Source organism: Chionomys nivalis, chromosome 11, assembly GCF_950005125.1.
Source record: "Chionomys nivalis chromosome 11, mChiNiv1.1, whole genome shotgun sequence".
Taxonomy (NCBI): Eukaryota; Metazoa; Chordata; class Mammalia; order Rodentia; family Cricetidae; genus Chionomys; species Chionomys nivalis.
Genome location: NC_080096.1, coordinates 31,188,631 through 31,211,647, shown reverse-complemented (window position 1 = coordinate 31,211,647; position 23,017 = coordinate 31,188,631). Strand labels below are relative to the sequence as shown.

Below are 23,017 nucleotides of genomic sequence, written 5' to 3'. Positions count from 1 at the left end.
CTCGGTAAAGGCCTCCTCAGTCAATTCTGGAAAATCTGATCCTGAAGCCTGTTAGGCTACTCTGCCATTGCTTTTGGTGATTACTTTTGCTTAAAGCAGGCACAGCAAAAATAAATTAATTAAATTTTTTAATTTTTTAAAATTAATGACTTATTCTTGTTTTATGTGCACTGGGTTGTTGTGTTTTGTCTGCATGTATGTCTGTATGAGGGTGTCAGATCCTCTGGAACTAGAGTTAAAGACAGTTGTGAACTGCCATGTGGGTGCTGGGAATTGAACCCAGGTGTTCTGGAAGAGCAACTAATGATCTTAACTGCTGAGCTATCTCTCCAGTCCAGCAAAACATGATACGTTAAAGTTTTGTGGGCTGTTGGGTTATAATAGATCAACTTTTAACTCTGAAAGCAGAGGGTACCTGTGTTTTGAAATTCTTTACTGAAAATAATCTATTTTTATTTTGGGGGGCACAATCGAGGTAAGAGGACAACTTGTGTAGTCCAGTCTCCCCTTTCACTGTGTAGCCCCTTTGCTGTCAGCATCAAACGGTCTTCCTGGCCCTGAGACAGTTTACTCACAGAGCTGACCTAGAAATGGAATGTAGCCTTTACTTGTCACAAGGCCGTCATCTTTAAATTGTTTTACCATTTAAAACAGGCAGGGTTTTTCTTTTGTTGTTTTGTCTTTTGATTTGTTTTTTTTTTTTTTTTTTGGTTTTTCGAGACAGGGTTTCTCTGTGGCTTTGGAGCCTGTCCTGGAACTAGCTCTTGTAGACCAGGCTGGTCTCGACCTCACAGAGATTCACCTGCCTCTGTCTCCCAAGTGCTGGGATTAAAGGCATGAGCCACCACCGCCCGGCTTTGTTTTGCCTTTTGAAACAGGGTCTTATTGTGTAGCCCAGGTTGGCCTCAAACTCTTGAGTCCCAGGCCGGGCGGTGGTGGTGCACGCCTTTAATCCCAGCACTCGGGAGGCAGAGGCAGGCGGATCTCTGTGAGTTCGAGACCAGCCTGGTCTACAAGAGCTAGTTCCAGGACAGGCTCCAAAACCACAGAGAAACCCTCTGTCTCGAAAAAACAAAAACAAAAACAAACAAACAAACAAAAAAAAACTCTTGAGACCCATCTTCTGGATTAAAGACCTCCACTACCACACCCATTCTTCCCTCCTTTTTTATTTTATTAGTATTAGTATTTTTGGTTTTTTGAGGTCAGGTTTTTCTGTGTAACCATCCTAGAACTAGCTCTTCTACACCAGGCCAGCTTTGAACTCAGCCTCAAATTCATGGAGATCCGCCTGCCTCTGCCTCCCAAGTGTTGGGATTGAAGGAGTGTGCCACCACCATCTTGCAAACACTTGAACTCTTTATATCCCAATCTTTAATGTGGTATGACTTCTCTAAGGTAACTCCCCACCCACTCGTTCCTTGTCCAGCCTATCAGGTTTTAGCTGTTAGTACATATTAAAAGTCCTATCCACTGTACTGTAAATCTCTCTTGCAACATTCTCTCCTCTACGACCCCTCCCCCACAGACAGGGTTTCTCTGTGTAGCCCTGGCTGTCCTGGAACTCACTCTGTAGACCAGGATGGCCTCAAACTCACAGAGATTCACCCGCCCTTTGACAGAGTCTCACTTGGAAGCTCAGGCTGCCTGGAATCCATGACCTGAGCGGCAGCTGTCCAGGCACGTGCCTTCGTGCCTGGCTCTTTGATGGGTTCTGGAGATCTGAACTCACACCATCATACTTGTCCAGAAAGGCTTTTATTGGATGAGACATCTCTCCAGGCTCGAAAATCCCTCTCCTTGTTAAAGTGGGGGTTGTTGTTTATTTTTTTAAAATTCTAACCTTTTCCCTTCATCTCAGCTTTCTACACTACTTGAATATCTGATTTATGTAACACATACCGATTGAACACCTACTGGATAGTCGATGCTTAGTTTTTCCAGGTGTTAGGGACACAGCAGTTGAAGAAACAGATAAAAACCCGTCAAAACTAAAGACACCAGACCACATTTCCTGCCTTTACCACCCAAGTAGAAACTGCCTGTCTCCTGTCATAAGCATGGGCCACATCTTACTCCTCTTAGAGCTTCAGCAGAGACTGGCACAGCGGCAGAAATGGCATGGCTGCAGTGCTTGGTGCCAGTGAACTCAGCTGCACTCGATCACAAAGATGCTGGGTTATGGCACAGCTGTTCCCTCTCCATCTCTTGATAGCTCCGCCCTGTTGGGTTACTTACAGACCTCTGCTTAGCATGAGTTTTTTATTATTATTATTATTATCTGAAGTCTGTTTACATAGCTAGAGGACTTAGGGTCTCTTTGTTTTCACTACCTTGTCCCTGACACAGAAATGGCACTTTAAGGCAAGTTCTGTTATGGCGTTTGACTGTTTCATCTGCTCGTATAGTTGAGGAATCTCTCACGAGATGGGAGAAATGGGAATGGATAGGTGTGGTGGCAAGTGGCTGTAATCCCAGCAAGTAGGAGGAAGAGGTAGACCAGCCTGGTCTACACAGTGAGTTCCAAGCTACACACGGCTACATGGCAGACTCTGTCCTCCCAAAATATAGAAATGGACATAGTAAATGCCTCATGAACATTACATCAGAGGAACTTTGTGTGTTTGTGTGTGTGTTTGAGGCGGGGTCTTGCTAAATGGACACATTAAATACTTCATGAAAGTTGTATCACAGGAACTTTCTTTCTTTTTTTTTTTTTTTGGTTTTTCGAGACAGGGTTTCTCTGTGGCTTTGGAGCCTGTCCTGGAACTAGCTCTTGTAGACCAGGCTGGTTTCGAACTCACAGAGATTCACCTGCCTCTGCCTCCCAAGTGCTGGGATTAAAAGCGTGCACCACCACCGCCCGGCTAAAGGAACTTTCTTTTTTATTGTTTTTATTGAGCTATACATTTTTCTCTGCTGTTCTCCCTTCCTCCCCCTCCCCTTCTACCCTCTCCCATGGCCTTCATGCTCCCAATTTACTCAGGAGATCTTGTCTTTTTCTCCTTACTATCTATGTAGATCCATGTATGTCTCTCTTAGGGTCCTCTTTGTTGTTAGGGTTGTCTGGAGTTGTAGACTGTAGGTTCGTTTTTTTTTCCTTTATGTCTAGAAGTCACGTATGAGTGAGTATATATTATACTTGTTACCTCACTCAATGCTTTTTTTCTAGATCCATTCTTTTGCATGCAAATTTCAATGATGTCTTTATTTTTTACTGCTGTGTAGTACTCCATTGTGTAAATGTACATTTTCTTGATTCATTCTTTAGTTGAGGGGCATCTAAATTGTTTCCATGTTCTGGCTATTACAAATAATACTGTTATGAACATAGTTGAGGATGTCATTGTGGTATGATTGAGTGTCCTTTGGGTATATACCCAACAGCAGTATTACTGAGTCTTGAGGTAGATTGCTTCCTAATTTTCTTTTTTTTTTTGTGATATTCGTTTTATTTATTTATTAAAGATTTCTGCCTCCTCCCCGCCACCGCCTCCCATTCTCCTCCCCCTCCCCCAATCAAGTCCCCCTCCCTCATCAGCCCTAAGAGCAATCAGGGTTCCCTGCCCAGTGGGAAGTCCAAGGACCACCCACCTCCATGCTTCCTAATTTTCTGAGAAATCGCCATACTGATTTCTAAAGCAGCTGTACAAGTTTGCACTTCCACCAGCAATGCAGGAGCGTTCCCCTCACCCCACAGAGGAACTTTCTTGTGTATGTTTAAGACAGAGTCTTGCTAAATGAACACATTAAATGCTTCATGAAAGTTATATCAGAGGACCTTTCTTGTGTGTGTGTGTGTGTGTGTGTGTGTGTCTGTGACAGGGTCTTGCTACATAGCCCTGGTTATCTTGGAACTGTGTAAACCAGCCTTGAATTCAAAGCTGCGCCTGTCTCTGAGTGTGGGATTAAAGGCATGCACCACCACGCTCGGCTCATAGTAACTTTCTCATCCTCACGTTATACTCCATAGGAAGTGGAATCTTTCCATGTTGGATTATTCCCTTTCCAAAATTTTCCAAGGCATGGTATTTACCTGTCCTGTATGGCTGCTTGTATTTTGAGACACAGGGAAGTCACACAGCCAAGGTTGGCCTTGAGTTCCTGATCCTTCGGCCTTCACCTACCCAAGAACTGGGATTACAGGTACCACCACACCCATCTACTCCTAACCTCCCTGGGTCTCTAGAGAGCTCCAAACTTGAACTTACTGCAGTTCTCCTGCCTCACGGAGGTATTACAATGCCTCCCTCCTCCTCCTCACCACCCCTATCAGCCACCTCGTTTTACAGATTAGGAAACAGGGTTCAAAAGTGACCTGGTGAAGATTCCTCCACATGAGTCCTACTAGTTCAAGACACATTCTATCAGAAGGTCTCCTCCCTACACATCCCGAGATAGTGACCCCTTGACCAGTGGCTCCAGAGCTAATGGAATCAAATCTGCTGGGATATCCTGGACTACCTACTGCTGAACAGGCCTGCATTTCACTGTTGCCAAGTTGGAGGCTTCGATCCACACGGCACTTTGCCCCTCTCTATGCTGGCCTCTGAGGAGAGCCAGTCCTAGCTAAAACACAGAGGCGAGAAGACAGGGCTGTCCCTACTGCCACTTAAAACCACACACCAACTTCAGCAAGGTCTGGCTCATTTGCCCACCTGACCTACCCTGATTCAGGCACAACCTTCCCTGTCTCTCTTTTTTTTGGTTTTGAGACAGGGTTTCTCTGTAGCTTTGGACCCTGTCCCAGAACTAGCTCTTGTAGACCAGGCTGGCCTCGAACTCCCAGAGATCCACCTGCCTCTGCCTCCCGAGTGCTGGGATTAAAGGCGTGCGCCACCACCACCCTACTCCCTGTCTCTTTTGGATGCAGGCCAAGACCTAAGCATGCTTTTGCTTTTTCTGATACTTGATACTTTGGGTTTCCTTACCTTTTCTCCACCCCACATTCCTTTCCACTCATTCTCCTGATAAAGCGATTCTGCAGAGATTTACTGCTTGTCTGCTGTTCTTTGAGACAGGGATGTGGCCTTGGCTGGCCTGGAACTAACTATATCAGGCAAGCTTTAAACTCACAGGTTTAAACTCACAGGCTTCCTAGGTGCTGGGACTAAAGTATCCGGCTCTAGGGGCTTTTCATTTAAACCTAATTAAATTTTCCTATTTGAATAAACATTGGCGTTGCTTGACTTTATAAAAGTGAGCAACACAAACACCAACATTTAAAAAAAATCCTTTATTTACAGTTCAAAATTTAAACAAGATCTTGGTTCTGATTTGTGAGACTTCCAGGTCCTGGTTCACACATTGTGGAGGCAGAGGTTAGTCCAGCTTGTCAGACTCAAGGTGAGTGTCGCCCAACACTGAAGACCTAAATGGTAGGGACAGGTCAGTGAGAAGATAGGGGAAAACAGCTCAAAGGAACAGCAAGGGCACCTCTAGGAAACAGGTGCGCCCGTATCCTCTTCTTTTTCCCAAACCTTTGGATCCCCAGGAGCACGTGAAGACACGTAGAACACAAGCGCAGTAGCGAATGTGTGAGCAGACACACCTCTAAGATCCTTCACCTCTCCCTGCACTGTAGTGTGTATTAACTTGTGTTCACTTATTGTATGTGTGGGCAATGCTACGGCGCTCAGAGGACATCTTGCGTGAGTTGGCTCTCAACCACATAGGCCCCAGGGATTCAGCTCAGGTGTTGGACTTAGCAGCAAGTGTTGTCACCTGCTGTACTAGCTCCTGGCTTGTATATACTATCTCCATGCAAAGGGACAAATGAGTTCCAGGAGGCTTAATGACTAAGGCCACAGAATGAACAATGTTGGGGCTTTCTGTTTGACTCAAGGCTTGTGTCCTCATCAGGCTTTGAGAGCTTGCTGTACACGGACTTCCAGGTTAGCTGTATTAAAAGAGAAAGGTGTGTGTACCACTGCCTTTCTCTCATCAGCCCCCTTATGTGGACACACCCTCTTCTTAGGAACAGTGAGTTTTGGTATCACAGTATAGGTTCGCAAGTTACCCTGGGTCCTCAGTGTGTAAGAATGCATAAGTGCATTATAAACAGCTCAGTGTACTGGAGGTGAAGGTCTATGACACCATGCACTGTGTTCTCAACATGGCCCTTGCTTCAAGGTGTTCCCAGTCAAGACAAAGCTAGCCTAATATACACACTGCGATACACTCACTGTGCTAAGTGTTGTGATGGTACCTGGTGGGAACCACGGACTGGGCTGAACCCAGAAGAGCTGGAAGGACATACACAGGATTTCTAAACTCATGTTAGCCATAGGCATGCTTCAGGGAAAGAGAAAGACTTGGGATATATACACACATACTCACAATGTGTCTATTAGAAGATTTAAGTTCAGTGTAGAATTAATGGAACAAGCCGGGCGGTGGTGGCGCACGCCTTTAATCCCAGCACTTGGGAGGCAGAGGCAAGCGGATCTCTGTGAGTTCAAGACCAGCCTGGTCTAAAAGAGCTAGTTCCAGGACAGGCTCCAAAAAAAAAAAAGAATTAATGGAACAAAATAACCTGAAAAGAAAGTCTTTGCTGCCTCAACTTAGTGGAAGTATCTACTATTAGCAATGTGCTATTTAGCCCCAAAAGTTCTGGAACGTTCAACAGAGTGCCACGTCTGTGCAGTACAATGATCTCCGCAGTCACTTCACTTACTCTGAAATCTTGCCAGTACACGGATACTCCTTTCTTTTTCGTAAGGCTGAATGGTAGTGCATAGAAGAGCCACACCGTGACTGTGAAGACAATGTAGGGGCCTTGCCTTTGGACTGGAGTACAGCCAGACATTCTACCTCTCTTGTGGCAGAGAACAGTGCCACACACCCAATAGGCAGACAAATACATGGGGGCACACCTTGCTGGCATGACTCTGGCTGGAGCATCAGGAGATCATCTCCTCCTGGGCTGGCTTTTTCCTTGGATAAACCCTGTCAATCCCATGCTGAGCTTCTCCACTCACTATTACCTGTGACAATTCATCAGAACTAGCTCTCTGGTAAACTCCTCTGAGCGCCGTAGCATTGCCCACACATACAATAAGTGAACACAAGTTAATACACACTACAGCGCAGGGAGAGGTGAAGGATCTTAGAGGTGTGCCTGCTCACACATTCGCTACTGCTCCTGTGTTCTACGTGTCTTCATGTGCTCCTGGGGACCCGAAGGTCTAGTGTTTGGGGAAAAGAAGATGAGGATCTGGAAGTACATTAATTAAGTACATTAAAGTACGAGAAATAATGCCTGGCATGGTGATCCATGCCTGTAATTTGGACACTCACAAAGCTGAGACAAATCAGCCCCCCCGCCCAAAAAAAACCCAACCAGACAACAAACAATTGCCCAATAGGTCTTAAAATCATCAATATGGCTCTTTACCATTATTCCACCTAAAACACTTTGTATAATAAAACAACACTTGTGGGGGGGGTGCACAGAAAAGATGGCTCAGTGGTTAAGAACTTCCAGAAGACCTGGTTCAATTCCCAGCACCCACATGGCAGCTCACAACCATCTCTAGTTCCAGGGGCTCTGATGTCCTCTTCCAACCTCCTTGGGCACCAAGCATGCACATAGTACACAAGATACACACAAGATACTCAGGGAAGCCGGGCGGTGGTGGCGCACGCCTTTAATCCCAGCAGAGGCAGGCGGATCTCTGTGAGTTCGAGGCCAGCCTGGTCTACAAAGGGAGTTCCGGGACAGGCTCCAAAGCTACAGAGAAACCCTGTCTCGAAAAACCAAAAAAAAAAAAAAAAAAAGATACTCAGGGAAAACACACACGTAAAGTATTAAAACATACACACACACACAAAAAAAAAACCACTTCGGGGACATTTAGAAAAGCCTATAAGTTTCCATCTTAAAGGAAAATGGTGGGCTGCTAGCTCATTATTCTCCTTAACCTGTGTCAAATCTCACTATGAACAAATCCAAAGTGGACAGCCACCCACCAACCCTCTTTACAGCAGACTGTTCTCTAGATTCCCCGACGCCTTAAAAGAGCAGTCATTACAGCCACATGGAACCCTTCAGATTTAATTAAAATAAAGTAGCTGGGAGATGGTGGTGCGTGTCTGGGAGGGAGAGGCAGGTGAATCTCTGTGAGTTCGAGGCCATCTTGGTCTATAGAGCAAGTTCCAGGACAGCCAAGGCTACAAAGAGAAACCTTGTCTCAAAATACAAAACCAAAAATTTAAATAAAGTTAAAAATTCAGGAGAGGCTGGGTATTTGGTTCAGTTGGTGAAACACTTGCCTATTACATAGGAAACTCTGGGGTCAATCTTTAGTACCACCGACCAAATACCCCCCCATCCCAGAATCCAGAGGGTGGGGGCAGAAGGATCACAAATCCAAGGTCATCCTCAGCTAGACAGCAAGTTTGAGGCCAGCCTGGATTCTCTGAGACCTTGTCTCAAAATAATGAAATGTAGCTGGGCACAGTGATGCATGCTTATAATTCCTGCACTTGGGAGGCAGAGATAGGAGGCCTGCTACAGTTTCAGTTACTGGGCTTCAAGTGAATACTTGGTCTGCTAGGGCTGAAACAGAAGACCCTGTTTCAAACCTTGCCCTTCCTTGTAAGTAAAAAAAAAAAAAAAAACAATAACAACAACAACCAAAGAAGCCAGGTGGTGGTAGAGGTGCACACCTTTAATCCCAACACTCTGGAGGCAGAGGCAGGAAGATCTCTGTGAGTTCTGGTCAGCCTGGTCTACAGAACAGTTCCAGCAGGACAGGTTTCAAAGCTACAGGGAAACCCTGCCTCAAAAAACAAAACAAAAAAACAAAAAACCAAAGAAACAAAAAGCCCATCCCCTCAGCCACCCCAGCCAAGTTTTTTTGTTTTTGTTTTTGTTTTTTTTTTTGTTTTTCGAGACAGGGTTTCTCTGTAGCTTTGATGCCTGTCCCGGAACTAGCTCTTGTAGACCAGGCTGGCCTCGAACTCCCAGAGATCCGCCTGCCTCTGCCTCCCAAGTGCTGGGATTAAAGGCCCAGCCAAGTTTTACATGCTTCGTAACCACACTGGGTGCAACTAGCTCTGCCATCTACCTGGGCACAGACACAGGCATTTCCATCACTGCAGACAGGGCTGTCCATGGACAGTCCCGGTCTGGAGGGCCTCTGGAATGTGAATGACCACTAAGGAATTTGTTTCACTTGGGCCACAACAGGGATTTCGACAGACAAAGAGCTAAATGACTTTTGCTAATAGTGGGGAGGTCGGCTAATGATTCTGAAAGCCCCCTAAAAGGGCTTTCCAGTTCTGTAAAGAACTGCTCAGAAAAGAGACTCCAATGTAAAGAAGGTTGCTTTTTGTCTTGTTTTTTTTGTATTGGGCAGCGAATCTATTTATTTATTAAAGATTTCTGCCTTCTCCCCGCCACCACCTCCCATTTCCCTCCCCCTCCCCTATCAAGTCCCCCTCCCTCATCATCCCTAAGAGTAATCCGGGTTCCCTGCCCTGTGGGAAGTCCAAGGGCCACCCACCTCCATCCAGGTCTAGTAAGGTGAGCATCCAAACTGCCTAGGCTCCCACAAAGCCAGTACGTGCAGTAGGATCAAAAACCCATTGCCATTGGAACATGGGATGTACTCACTCATATTTGGTTTCTAACCATGAATAGGGGACGTTGAGCCTATTATGCGTGATCCTAGAGAAGCTAATTAAGAAGGTGAACCCAAAGAAAAACATTTAGGCGATGAAAGGAGACAGAGACAAAGACCCACATTGGAGCACCGGACTGAAATCTCAAGGTCCAAATCTTATTTTTTTTTTTTTTTTTTTTTGGTTTTTCGAGACAGGGTTTCTCTGTGGTTTTGGAGCCTGTCCTGGAACTAGCTCTTGTAGACCAGGCTGGACTTGAACTCACAGAGATTCGCCTGCCTCTGCCTCCCGAGTGCTGGGATTAAAGGCGTGCGCCACCAACGCCCGGCAAGAATAATTTTTTATGACTTATTTAACTTTATGTGAATTGTTGCAAAGGTGTCAGATCCCCTGGAACTAGATTTTCAGACAATTGTGAGCTGCCATGTGGCAACTGAACCCGGGTCCTCTGTAAGAACAGTCAGAGTTCTTAACCGCTGAGCCATCTCTCCAGTCCCGGGCAGTGAATCTTGTTGTCAAGCAAGGACCCCGTCACTAAACTACAATCCCAGTGCCCCTAAGATAATCAATTCCTGAGCCGGGTGGTGGTGGTGCACTCCTTTAATTCCAGCACTCAGGAAGTAGAGTTCAAGGCCAGCATGGTCTACAGTGTGATTTCCAGGAAAGCCTGGGCAACACAGAGAAACCCTGTCTTGAAACCCCGTTCCAAAAAAAAAAAAAAAAAATTTCTGAATAACCCCTACCCCCAGACAGAGTGTTGAGATTAAAAGCATGCACCACTACCCAACCTGTAGACCAGGCTGGCCTTGAACTCACAGAGATCCGCCTGCCTCTGTCTCTCGAGTGCTGGGATTAAAGGTGTGTGCCACCACTGCCCGGCATTAAATTTTATCTTTTGTATGTGTATGGAAGAGAGTTTATTATAAAGCAAAATGGGGCACCCTCATGGCATGAGTGGCACTGGCCAAAGAGATCACTGTAAAGCATAACCCTCACAGGGTGAAAGCAGGCAGTTTTAGAGAGAGCTAAAGTTTTAGGTAGGCTTTATATTTCTTAATGTTTTTCAGTCTTTTTTTTTGTAATCTTCTATCATCTAGCAGTGATCAGAAATCTCATCATTAACAATAGACATCAAAGAAATGAGAGAAACCAGGAGAGATAGCCAGTAGCTCCTGAAATGGGGAGAGAAAGGTTCATGGTGTTTACTCAGCCTGAGAGAGAAGCATTTGCCCAGGCAAAAAGGCCCACCTGTAGCTCCCAGTGAGTACCTGTGCATTCCGGCCCAGCACTGCTCACTCTAGCCCTCCCTAAAGTGCTTGGTCTTCCTTTACTGCCTCGTGGAGTGTTACCGAAAGTCTGTAAATTCCAGATGCTCTGACCACAAGCACGTCACAGATGATGTGGATACAGTCACTGAGGTTTTTTGGTATCTAACTGATCTCTACTTAAAAAATAAGAGACTGGGGCTGGAGAGATGGCTCAGCGGTTAAGAGCACTGACTGCTCTTCTGAAGGTCCTGAGTTCAATTCCCAGCAACCACATGGTGGCTCACAACCATCTGTAATGAGGTCGGGTGCCCTCTTCTGGACTACAGGCATACACACAGATAAAATATTGTATACATAATAAATAAATATTTAAAAAAAAAAAAATAAGAGACTGCCTGCCATGGTGGAGCGTGTCTTTCATCCCAGCACTCAGGAGGCAGAGACAGGGCATTTCTGTGATTGCAGACAGGCCAGGCAAGGTGAGATGGTAAGACCCTGTCTCAAAAATAAAACAAGCCAGTTGTGGTGGCACATGCCGGTAGGATTAGATGAAGGAGGTAGAGGCAGGAGGATCCCGAGTTTGAGGTCAGCCTAGGCTATACCTCAACCAGGTGGTGGTGGCACAACATCTTTAATCCCAGCACTCAGAAGGCAGAGGTAGGAGGATCTCTGTAAATTCAAGGACAGCATGGTCTACAAGAGCTAGTTCTAGGGCAGTCAAGGCTATTACAGAGAAACCCTGTCGTTCCCCCCGCCCCCCCAAAAAAATTAAATAAAAGTCACACGGTGGTGATGTACACCTTTATTTTAATCCCAGCACTCAGGAGGCAGAGGTAGATCTCTGAGTTCAAGGTCAGCCTGGTCTACAGTTAAGTTCCAGGACAGGCTCCAAAGTTACACAGAGAAACCCTATATCGAAAAACAAAAACAAACGAAACAAAAGAGGGCTGAAGAGATGGCTCAGAGGTTAAGGGTACTGGCTACTCTTCCAGAGGTCCTGAGTTCAAGTCCCATCAACCACATGGCAGCTCACAACCATCTGTAATGAGATCTGGTGCCCTCTTCTGGCCTGCAGGGATACATGCAGGCAGAACACTATATACATAATAAATAAATATTTAAACAAACAGACAAACAAGACTCCAGGCCAATGAGATGAGCCAGAGCGTTAAGACCCTTGCTGCTGAGTCTCAGTTTGATCCCAGGGACCACGGGGTAGAAGAGAACAGACTTTAAAAAGTTGTCCTTTAACCTTCATTGTTACCTACAATAAACAAACAGATATAATTTTCTAAGTGTACAGATAAAGTACAGAAATATCAATGGGTACAGACACAGTACTATAGAGGATATTATGATTGGAGGTAGTGAAAGTTAGATAAGACAAAGCAGGAAAGTCATTAAGGGACCAATAATCTTGACACCATCAAATCAGAACTTATATATTTTTCCTTTCCTTTGCTGTAGAAGGGACAGATCCTGTGTGTGTGCTTTGTGTTCTTGAGCAACACCCCAGCCTTCTTTATGCTGGTGGCCAAGCTGCTGCCACCACGGCCCTCTGTGAATTTGTGGTCTCCGTCTCCAAATGCTAAGATCCTGAATACAAGCCTCCACAACCAGCTCCGCCAAACAATTTGCATTTATTTACTCATTTTGTGCATGTACGTACGGATGTGAGTGCCACAGCACACGTCAGAGGGAAATCTGTGGGAGTCAGTTCTTTTTCCTCCAGCTGGTCCTGGGGACCAAACTCAGGTCTACAAGCTTGGCAGCCCTCACCTTTACCTGCCACTGAGCAGGTTTCGCTTGGTCCCTCTTTCATACAGGGTCACGAAGTTGCCAGGCTAGCCTAGAAAAACATTCTTCTATCCAGGCAGTCCTCAAACTTGTCACCTCTCAGCCACCTCTCCCAGGCTGGGATTACAGAGTTACAGATGTGTACTACCACACCCAACTAAATTTTTTTCAGTTTTGCCTGGCAGTCCTGGAACTTGCTCTGTAGACCAGGCTGGCCGTGGGCTAAGAAATCAGCCTGCCTGTCTCCTGAATTGCTGGAATTAAAGGTGTGTGCCACCATATCTAGGTGTGATAATATTCCTGGTAATCAGGAAGCCGAGGCAAGTAAACTAGTACGGGTGGCTTTCTAATCTCACACCTGGGAGGCAGGAGGAGGATTATGGGTTTGAGGCCAGTCTCAACTAGAAACTTTTCTTTAAATTATTTGTTTTTATTTGCATTAGTATTTTGCGTGCATGCATGTTTGTGTGAGGGTGTTAGATCTTAGAGACAGAAACAGTTGTGAGCTGCCATGTGCGTGCGTGCTGAAGGGCAGTCAGTGCTCTTAACCACCAAGCCACCTTTCCAGCTCGGGACATTTTCATTTCATTTCTCACTCTCTCTCTCTTTTTAAAGATTTATTTATTTATTTATTATGTAGAGTGTTCTGCCTGCACGGATGACTTGCAGGACAGAAGAGAGTACCAACTCTAATTATAGATGGCTGTGAGCCACTATGTGTTTGCTGGGAATTGAACTCAGGACCTCTGGAAGAGAAGCAATCTCTCCATCCCGCTACAGAGACTTTTACTGATAGGTAGAAAGAAATACAGGTGGCATGGTGACCCCTTCGGAGTGCTGGGAATTTTTTTAGCCAGGTGGTGGTGGTGTTAAACCATCAGTCATCAGCTGCCTAGTGTGAGTGCTGGGTCCTTAAACCCATCCCCTTAAACCCTGAGCCATCTCTTCAGCCTGTTGGTGATGAATGTACAAAGCTTGGTTAAATCCCCAGCACCACAAATAAAATAGGTTTCTGTATGATTTAAAAGTTACTTTGGAGACAACTGGTAATTTTGAATATGAATATATATCACAAATATCATTGTTTATTTAGTCTTATTAATTAGTTTTGTTTTTAGGGGCTCCTGCTGAAGTACCTGAGGGTGAAGTGTCAAGAGATCTGCAGTTTTAGAATGAGAAGGAAGGCAATGAGGGCAGGAAAGGAAGGGAAATAAGACAGTGAAGGAGAAGGTGTGGCGTGAGAACGGAGGGAGGGGACAGCACAGCCACTGTGAGGTTATGGGTGATTAATCAACATTCTTCCAAATTTTCTTGTAGGTTTGAAAAAAACTGAAAAGACCAACAAAATACCACGACCTCTCACAGAGGTGGACCGACCCATCTTCCCCGCGTGTGCTAACACACAAGCCACTGATGTCATTAGCATTCACCTCAGAGGGTGAATTCGCTCCTGGGAGTGCCTTTTTGTTCTTTCCCAAAAGGCCCCAGTGCAGGGCAGCCAGTGGCAAGCAAGAGGAAGTAAGCCGTGAAAGCTGCAGGGGAGGCCCACACCCCAGGACTGGACAGCAGGCTGATCCCAGTCACCTGGGAGTCAGGTCCTTTCAGGGTGACACTGGATGAGCAGTAGAAAAGGAGTATTTCCAGTGTCCCCCTTTTGCTTCTCAGTGACCCTCAGGCTGACATCTTCTCCTGACAGCTGAGGAGACAAGCCTCGAGGAATGCTCCATGCTTACATGCAGAGGAATGGACTCAACGCACATCTGAGAGTGGAAAGTCTCCCTCAAGCCATGATTCCTTTTCCTAACTGGAAGAAGAGATCACTTACCTGGTTCAGTCTTGGTCTAGATTACATTTCCCCACACTGGGAGATTACCACTGGCAGTTTGGGCTTATTGTTAGGGCCCGTGGGAACATTCTAGAAAACAAAGCATAAGAACATGAGATGCACTCAGGTCAGGCATCTGCTCAGTGCCTTGCTTACACCCCAAGAAAGGGCCCAAGATCAGACTGATGAGGCGTGTATCCTGACAGACAGTGAAGTCTAACAGATCCCCATCCCCTAAGCCAGGGCCCAGGATCAGACTGATGTGGTGTGTCCTGACAGACATTAAAGTATAAAAGACCCAATAGAAAAGTAACATTCAGAGGCCTCAGCTCCACAACCTAACAATGTAGCAAGTCAAAAGAGCACTGAGCAGGGACCCAGCTTATGGAGGAGTCACAGAATAGGGTGATCTGAACTGAGCCATAAGGGGTAGATAAGATCTCAAAGAAGGGCCGGGCGGTGGTGGCGCACGCCTTTAATCCCAGCACTCGGGAGGCAGAGGCAGGCGGATCTCTGTGAGTTCGAGACCAGCCTGGTCTACAGAACTAGTTCCAGGATAGGCTCCAAAAAACCACAGAGAAACCCTGTCTCGAAAAACCAAAAAAAAAAAAAAAAAAAAAAAAAAATCCCAAAGAAGGAACTCTTTAGGAAGAGGAGGAATAGAGTCGAAGCTTGGGGTTGGGAGGAGCAGGAGGCACGCACCTGTTATGGTCAACCTCCTTAAAGAAGACCCAGGAGTTTGATGCCACTGTACCAGAGAAGAGAAGGCAGTGGCAGAAGGGGTCATGGAAGGATAGGCAGGGTACAGGTCACGATTCAGGATCCTGAATGCAATGCCAAGAAGTGGAATTTTATCAAGTGGACATTAGGATCAGAGGCCAAACCCTAGGATGTACTGGGCAGGATAATGAATGGAGCCAAGAAGGCTTGAGCTCTCCTGTCTTCCCCAAGGAAGGGGAGGCTGTGACTGCAGACAGTGACAAGTCTACCTAGGAACTGGAGCCCGTCACCCTTCTCTAGCCCCTCATTAACAGGCAGAAGGCACCGATCGGAAAGGCTGCAGGACACCCCAGCAGGACCAACCTCGATTTTTCTCATCACCAGAAGTCCATCAATGATTTTTCCTGCAGGAAGAACATGAAGTCAAGGTTTCTTTCTTGGTGCTAGTACTGCACCCAGCTCCCAGTGCCCATTCTCAGTTGGCATCCCAAATCCTCTTATAACATAAGGAAACTGAGTTCAATGAGGCAAGCTGACTTGCCCGAAGTCATAGGAATATACGCAGGAAACCAGGATGGAGGACTGGGTCTGCATGACCCCAGAACCACACTCATCCATGCTATCTCTGGGGCATTTCTTCATTATTTATTTCACGAGTATTGATTGGAATACCCTTGTCTTTTCCATGAGTTCCAGCCAAGCCCCACGTCCATCGGCCCCAGCCACCCCCACCACGTCCATTGCCCCTAGCCACCCCCACCACGTCCATCGGCCCCTAGCCACCCCCACCACGTCCATCGGCCCCTAGCCACCCCCACCACGTCCATCGGCCCCAGCTACCCCCACCATGTCCATTGCCCCTAGCCACCCCCACCATGTCCATTGCCCCTAGCCACCCCCACCATGTCCATTGCCCCTAGCCACCCCCACCATGTCCATTGCCCCTAGCCATCCCCACCATGTCCATCGGCCTCAGTCATCCCCACTATGTCCATCGGCCCAGCCACCCCCACCATGTCCATTGCCCCTAGCCACCCCCACCATCAGCCAGCCCCAGCCTAGTCCAGCTAAGCAGCTGAGCACCCTTAGTGAGTGTGGAAAATGAGGCAGACAGATGAGTGGGACAAGACTTACCAAACACTACGTGCTTTCCATCCAGCCAATCACACTTAGAACATGTGATAAAGAACTGGCAGCCGTTTGTACTGGGACCACTGTTTGCCTGATAAGAACCAAACGTACCTGCAGTAAGTTTCTCTGGCTGTATTGGGTGAAGGGCAAGATTTCCTAGAATACACAGCTCTAAATGCAACCCAACTGAGCACCTATTATGAGCTCAGGTCTAGATAAAGACAGACAGACAAACAGGACACGGAGGCTCCACCCCTGAGGATCTAAGTTCTTCAATCAACGAACAATTTCCTTGTCAGGTTCTGTAGGAGTCAGGCCTCTCTTTCCATCATGTGGGTCCTGGGGACTGAACTCAGGCCATCCGACTTGGTGGTAAGCATCTTTACCCGCTGAGCCCCTACTGTGAGGTTTTGTAATGGGAATGACTGCTCATTTAAAACAAGCAAATACAAGATTTAACTAAGTTTTAGGTTAGCATACAAAGCAATGCTTTACTTATGGCATTTTCATATCTACATTATTATACTCTGTTCTTTTTTGTTGTTGTTGTTTTTTGTTTTCCAAGACAGGGTTTCTCTGTGGTTTTGGAGCCTGTCCTGGAACTAGCTCTTGTAGACCAGGCTGGTCTCGAACTCACAGAGATCCGCCTGCCTCTGCCTCCCAAGTGCTGGGATTAAAGGCATGCACCACCACCGCCCGGCTATACTCTGTTCTTATTCTCTTCCCTACATCCTCTCATCTCTAACTGGTTCCCTTACTTTTCTCTAATGGGTCCCCTTCTGCTTTCTTTTAAACTTAAAAAAAATTGTGTGTGTGTGCATGCGTGTACACATGTTTATGAGGTCAGAGAATAGATTTGTGGAGTTAGTTCTCTACTTCTACCTCGACATGGGGCTAGGATTGAACTCAGGCATGTGCAGCAGGTGTCTTTATCCCCTGTCTTTACTTGCTGAGCTATCTTACTATATCCCCCTTTCCCTTCTTACACGACTTGACTTAGTGTGTTTAGCTGCAAATTAGTTACAACTGGGTTATACTTACAAATTGGTTAGTAGCTAAGAAAAGACACACTGCCTATGAAATCAGCTGTTTGAAGTGGTTTTGCAATGTGTTAAAATTTACTTGTATTATGTAATCCCATTATAATTTTATGTATACCATATTCATGAAGGATCCCCAAAACCTGTAGTTGCAGACAGTTGTCAGCTGCCTGATGCGGGTGCTGGGTACCAAATTTGGGTTAGACGTTACATGTGACAATGGCAGGGGTCATGTTTGTGTCCTTGTGCTTTGCCCTGAGACTTGAATGAAATGGCTGTGTACAAATTTTCATCAATTTTCACAAACTCTCATAAATGCCGGAGAAGAAGAGTGAAGGGCAGGCAGGCAGGACAGAGGATGTACACACAGACACCGGCACCAGGAGGTGAGAACTGGAGCGCTGATGGTGGGACTGCGAGGAATGGGAGGTAAGGGAGAAAAGAGGGGAGCAAGGGAAAGGAGGAGTTAGGGCAAGCAATGTGAAGGGGCAAGCAGTGAGCAGAGGTAAGTTAGATAAGTAAGATAGTAAAGCACAAGGGAGTCTGAGCGGGGATTAGGAATGGGGGCGAGATAGCAGGACATGGGACTAGGAGGGAACTGCATGGAGAGGGAGGGAAGCAGGAGAGTGGCCAGCATGCAGCTACTGCAGTGAGTGCATCACAGCAACCAGGGCAACAAGCAGGCGAGCACCAGTCTTGGAAGCCACTGAACACTAAGGCTAAAGCCCATCCACATATCTTCATATCAATAAAGGCAGCAACACAAGTCAGAGCTCGGTTCCATTCTACAGCTGCAAGACCCCAGCCAACAACATCAAACCAGACCAAGGAAGGAGGAGGAGATAGGTGCAGGTGAGGTCTGACTGAAGTAAGAGAAGCATCTGCTCTGATTCCAAGAGACAGAGCTGGACCTCAACAAGGCACCAGAAATCTGCTCTTCCTCCAACCCCAAATCTTAACTGAACCTCACTTACCATGGAAAGCAGGCCTGGAGCCGAGTGTCTAAGTTTAAAATTTTCATCTGCAAATGGACCGCGGTAAATGCTAGCGACTCCAGTACCATCTCCCTAAGTAGAGCAGAGATATGTTAGTGGTCTGAGTGTTCGGCACCCTTGAAACCAGAGGAAGAATACTCACAGGGCTGGGGAGAATGGCTCAGTACATAAAACTGGCTGCTATCCAACCATGAGGACCTGAGTTCAAATCCTTAGCACACACATTAAGAAAAAGAAAAAAAAAAAAAAAAGCCAGGCACGTACATGCCTCCAGAATTAACATGTAGAGAAAGGCAGATGCCGTGACCTAACCAGTCAGTTACCCTCACTGAACCAAGCAGCAAATGATCTACTGAGACCTTTCCTTAAGGCAGTAAGTGACTGACAGGGAACACCTAATGTCTTCCTCTGGGCTCCACTCCCACAGGCTTGCATACGTGTGTGCATGTGAGCACATACACACATGCATACATCCACAGACTTGCTCACCTGTGTGCCTACTGGTGCACACACACACATCCACAGTGCCCACTAATGCACACCCACTGGATGGGCGAAGAGAAGAAACACTGTTAAACTTAAAGTCTAACTTCTTTATCTCTTTAAGATTTATTATTAGCCAGGCAGTGGTGGTGGTGCACACCTTTAATACCGGCACTCGGGGGAGACAGAGGCAGGCAGATCTCTGTGATTTCTAGGCCAGCCTGGTCGACAAAAGCTAGTTTCAGGACAGGCTCCAAAGCCACAGAGAAATCCTGTCTAGACAAAATAAAAACAAACAAATTCATGGAGCTGGAGTTACAGGTGGCTATAAGCTACCATGTAGGTGCTGGGAATCAAACCTGTGTCCTCTGGAAGAGCCACCAGGGCTCTTAATCTCTGAGCCATCTCTTTGGCTCCCAAATTTCCCAGTTTTAAAAAATGGTTTATTTGTATTATTTTTAATTATGTGTTTGTTGTGTGTGTGTGGTATGGGTACATGCATGTAAGTTTAGGTACCCACAGAGTCCAGAAGTATCAGATACTCCGGAAATGGAGCTGCAGACAATGATGAGACAGGGACTCAAGTCCTCTGGAAGAACAGTAGGTGCTCTTACCTGCTGAGCTCTCTCTCCAGTCTCCCAGATTTCCCAGTTGAATCACAGCACAAGTGACAGCAGGACGAGGCCTAAAACCTCCATTGCTACCCTACGAAGGGGGAGTAGGATCCTACGCTACCCTCCGTAGCGGGAGTAGGATCTTAAAAACTTCCAGGAATCTAAATTTACACTTACGTTTCCCAGACACACGGAGTTGGCACCATACCCAACTACGAAATACTGACAGTAAGAAACAGCATGCGCAGAAGTGGGCGGCTAAGGGAAAAGCAGCGTAAGAAAGAAAAAATCCTAGCTTATTGGGCACACCCCAAAGTTGGGATGGGGACACAAATAGTGTGGACACAAAAAAGTCATGGTCAGCAGCAAAGGAAGGAGATCCCAGGGACACCTCAGCAAGCAGAGCAAAGCCCCTTCGAACCACCTGCCTTTCCTAATCAGATTCCTTGCCACTAACTGGGTTGTAGCTAAAACCTCAGCTTTCGAAAGGAAAAAGGAAAGGAAGACCCACAAAAAGCAAACAAAAAACTAGAGTTTTAGACAGTGACACCAGAAGTGGAAGGAAAAATAGGGGACATACACAGCTCGCTCACTTTCTTTTGGGGAAAAAAAATTGCAGCTAATTTCAAAGTTTTCTGTGAACAATGTATGTGGACCACCTCGGATCATCTTAGGTAACCTAGCAAAGTTCAATTTCTGGTTACACAAGGCTCACGTTTGGACAATGGAACTTAACGATTCAAGTTTGGTAGTGATATGTGTTCTGAGGACACAGACAGTGGTAGCCAGCAATTCTACAGTACATCCTCACATCCACGCTCTCTCCACTTAACTTAGCAGTATTCTTAGATCTCAAGACTGGGGACTGACAGGAAGAAGAGCCAAGCAAAGAAGCAGTACTCACATTAACAAAATCTCCACCCTGAATCATGAAATCCTTTATGACCCTGAAACAGAATAAAAAAAAGTCCTGAGGGAAGGATTCAGTGGTTTAGTCACTGACATGGTTGATTAGTAGTTTTTCTGAAGTACAGAGTTTACCACGGTGGCACAGAGAATGAGTTTTCACCCCTGGAGTGAGCAAGCTGAGGGACTACTAACATAAAAAGTTTTTAACTTCAGGGGCATCTCTGGGTTGATCTAGGTGTACGAGTCAGCACCTGAACAGCAGGAAGGGGCTGAAACTTGGCAGGAAGAAATAACAACATATTCGCCAAAAGAAAAACATGTCAAGGGCTCAATGCAAATTTTGGGGAAAGGAACACTAGCAACTACATGTGCAATGGACCGCTACACACACAGGGTAACGTAGCTATTATACCCAGGCGTAGTCCTTAGCCTTTCTCGGCCTCAATTTCCTTCCATAAAGAATGTGGGTAACACATGCTACCTCACAAGAATGCCGGAGAGGATTAATGACCATAGCTCTAACACCCCTGATATGGGGGACACGAAAATTTTCAGGATTAAAGTGGTACAACTTCTTTCAAACCCTAACAATAACAGGTAAATACAGAAAGCTAGGCATTCATTAAGGTCAGGTTCCTACAGATGACTTCCTGATAACAGTAATTATTACAAAAGCCTCTACTAAAATCATAACCTGGAGCAAGGGAAATGGTTCAGTGCATAAAGTCCTTGATATGAGGACCAGACCCCACATAAAAGCTGGGTATGGAAGCATACAGAAGCGCACCTGTAACCAAACTGATACAGTGTCTTCCTTGCCATCATTTCTACAATACGGTATTACAGAGCCAGCGTGGGTGACTTAAGGTGGAGGTGGAAAGGGAGCTGTGCCCCGGCTATCCGGTGCTGAGTGCTGAACCCAAGGCCTCATGCATGCTGGGCAAATTATCTGCCCAGCTCCATCCTCAGCCCTGAACACGGACACTTTAAACAACAACCACGCATAGGTTTTGTACTCAGGTGTACAGTATTGCCTGTATAGATACCAAACGATGACAGCATTTCCTGTATGCCGAAAGTCTTACCTATGGAAGGTGCTTCCTTTGTACCCGATCGGAACACCATCTTTCCTGTAACCAAAAAGAAGGAGACTTGGAGTGATGAGGGGTCCTTTCCGTTTAGGACACACTGGAAGCTAAGAGGACTCTCATAAAGAACTGGATAGAACTGAGCTAAAGAACACATCAATAATGGAGAAACCCGTTCGAGACCAGCCTGGTCTACAAGAGCTAGTTCCAGGACAGGCTCCAAAGCCACAGAGAAACCCTGTCTCGAAAAACCAAAAAAAAAAAAAAAAAAAAAAAAAAAAAATAATAATAATATAATGGAGAAACCCTCTGAATATCATCTTCCATCGCTCAAGATTTGCCCATGGTTCCCCAATACCCTCACCAAACCCCCAGGCCACCCTTCAGGAGTAAGGGGAAAGGTCTAACACATCCGAGACTGACCTGAACTCTCCAGTGCAGAACTGCCTAAAAGGAAAGAAAAGGTGAACGATTCAGTCACCAGGCCATCCCTGCTTGACGCATCTCTAATCTCAGGAGAGGAGAGTACCAACAGTGGGGCCACCAAGTCGGCCAAATGGCAGGGCAAGCAGGCATGTAGTCTAGTAACAGAAACTGACACGAGAACGGTCAAACCCGGTAGCTATCCAGCCAGGGTAATACCCAGAACACAGAGCTCCCAAGGCAGTGAACGGATGGACAGGGGCAGACATTGCAAAGGCTGGCTTCGGGCTCAGCTACTCTGGTTCAGTTAGAGCATCTCCTTACCTAAAGTTCTCCGCCGTCTTAGGCACCACGTCTGCAAACAGCTCGATCTTCATGCGACCAACTTCCTGCAAGGGACGGGAGACACAAGGCTCAGCGCCCACGGCCGCTGCCCACGCAGCTCAGAAGCTCCCACCTTCGCCGCCCTGGCCCAGCCTGTCTCGGGAGAGCTAGAAGGGCCTCCTCAGCCGCCTCCCTCACCCGTGCCTGCCCGCCCGCGCAGGTCCGCTGGGCTGCCTGCACCTCACCTGGCCGCCAATGCTGACATCAAAGAAGACCACCGGATTGACTGGACTTGAATTTGCCACCGCCATGGCCCCGACCCGGAAGGAGAAGATCAGCTTCCGGCGACCAGTCTGGTGGAATTCATCCAAAACTCAGGCGCAGGGGAAACCGGTGGTTGGGCTCCGCCCCCGGAAGTGCGGGGCGGGCTGCGGGGAGCTCGCAAAGCAAAGCGTGCGACGTATCGGGCCGGCAGGTCCACGCTGAGGGAAGGTGGGGATGAAGGGACAAGATGCAGAAGCAAGAAAACGCAGGCATCTTTGCTAAAGGCGACGGGCTCCCCGCTCGCCTGATTGTACTAATGCAACACAAATGAATCTCCTGCAGGCAGCATTTGCTGAACCGTCACACTTGGTGTGTCGTTGTCCCCCTCCCCCCCAGTTCCCTGAAGGGGCACCCACGAGAGGAGGACCCTCCGGGTTGTCGCCCTCCATATTTTAAATTGGTCTGATATGTAGGCTGGCTCATTCTCGATGCTGGAAATGTAATTTCAT

General features: G+C 46.7%; 1 protein-coding gene across 2 annotated transcripts; it reads right to left on the bottom strand.

The window, feature by feature from the left end:
* Window positions 1-5,217: 5,217 nt before the first annotated feature.
* Ppih (peptidylprolyl isomerase H) lies at window positions 5,218-22,596 on the bottom strand. 2 transcript variants are annotated; one of them, XM_057784909.1, is made up of 10 exons: window positions 22,490-22,596; window positions 22,245-22,309; window positions 21,921-21,944; window positions 21,495-21,539; window positions 20,405-20,447; window positions 18,383-18,475; window positions 16,372-16,459; window positions 15,601-15,641; window positions 14,518-14,607; window positions 5,218-5,371 (listed from the first exon to the last, which is right to left on the bottom strand). In XM_057784909.1, the coding sequence occupies exons 1-9, from the start codon at window positions 22,553-22,555 to the stop codon at window positions 14,539-14,541; spliced, it is 534 nt and encodes a 177-aa protein (XP_057640892.1). In that variant the 5' UTR covers window positions 22,556-22,596; the 3' UTR covers window positions 5,218-5,371; window positions 14,518-14,538. The 2 variants fall into 2 exon arrangements, with proteins under 2 accessions (XP_057640892.1, XP_057640893.1); XM_057784910.1 differs by lacking the exon at window positions 5,218-5,371 and adding an exon at window positions 9,521-12,159.
* Between the last annotated feature and the right edge of the window lie 421 nt (window positions 22,597-23,017).

Excerpts from the sequence above, each read along its gene's own strand:
- Ppih (XM_057784909.1), bottom strand. The coding sequence starts at position 22,555 with ATGGCGGTGGCAAATTCAAGTCCAGTCAATCCGGTGGTCTTCTTTGAT. Across the intron at positions 20,448-21,494 it reads AAAGGAAGCACCTTCCATAG|GGTCATAAAGGATTTCATGA; the intron begins GTAAGACTTTCG and ends ATTCTGTTTCAG. Across the intron at positions 16,460-18,382 it reads CTCCAGGCCTGCTTTCCATG|GCAAACAGTGGTCCCAGTAC; the intron begins GTAAGTGAGGTT and ends GGTTCTTATCAG.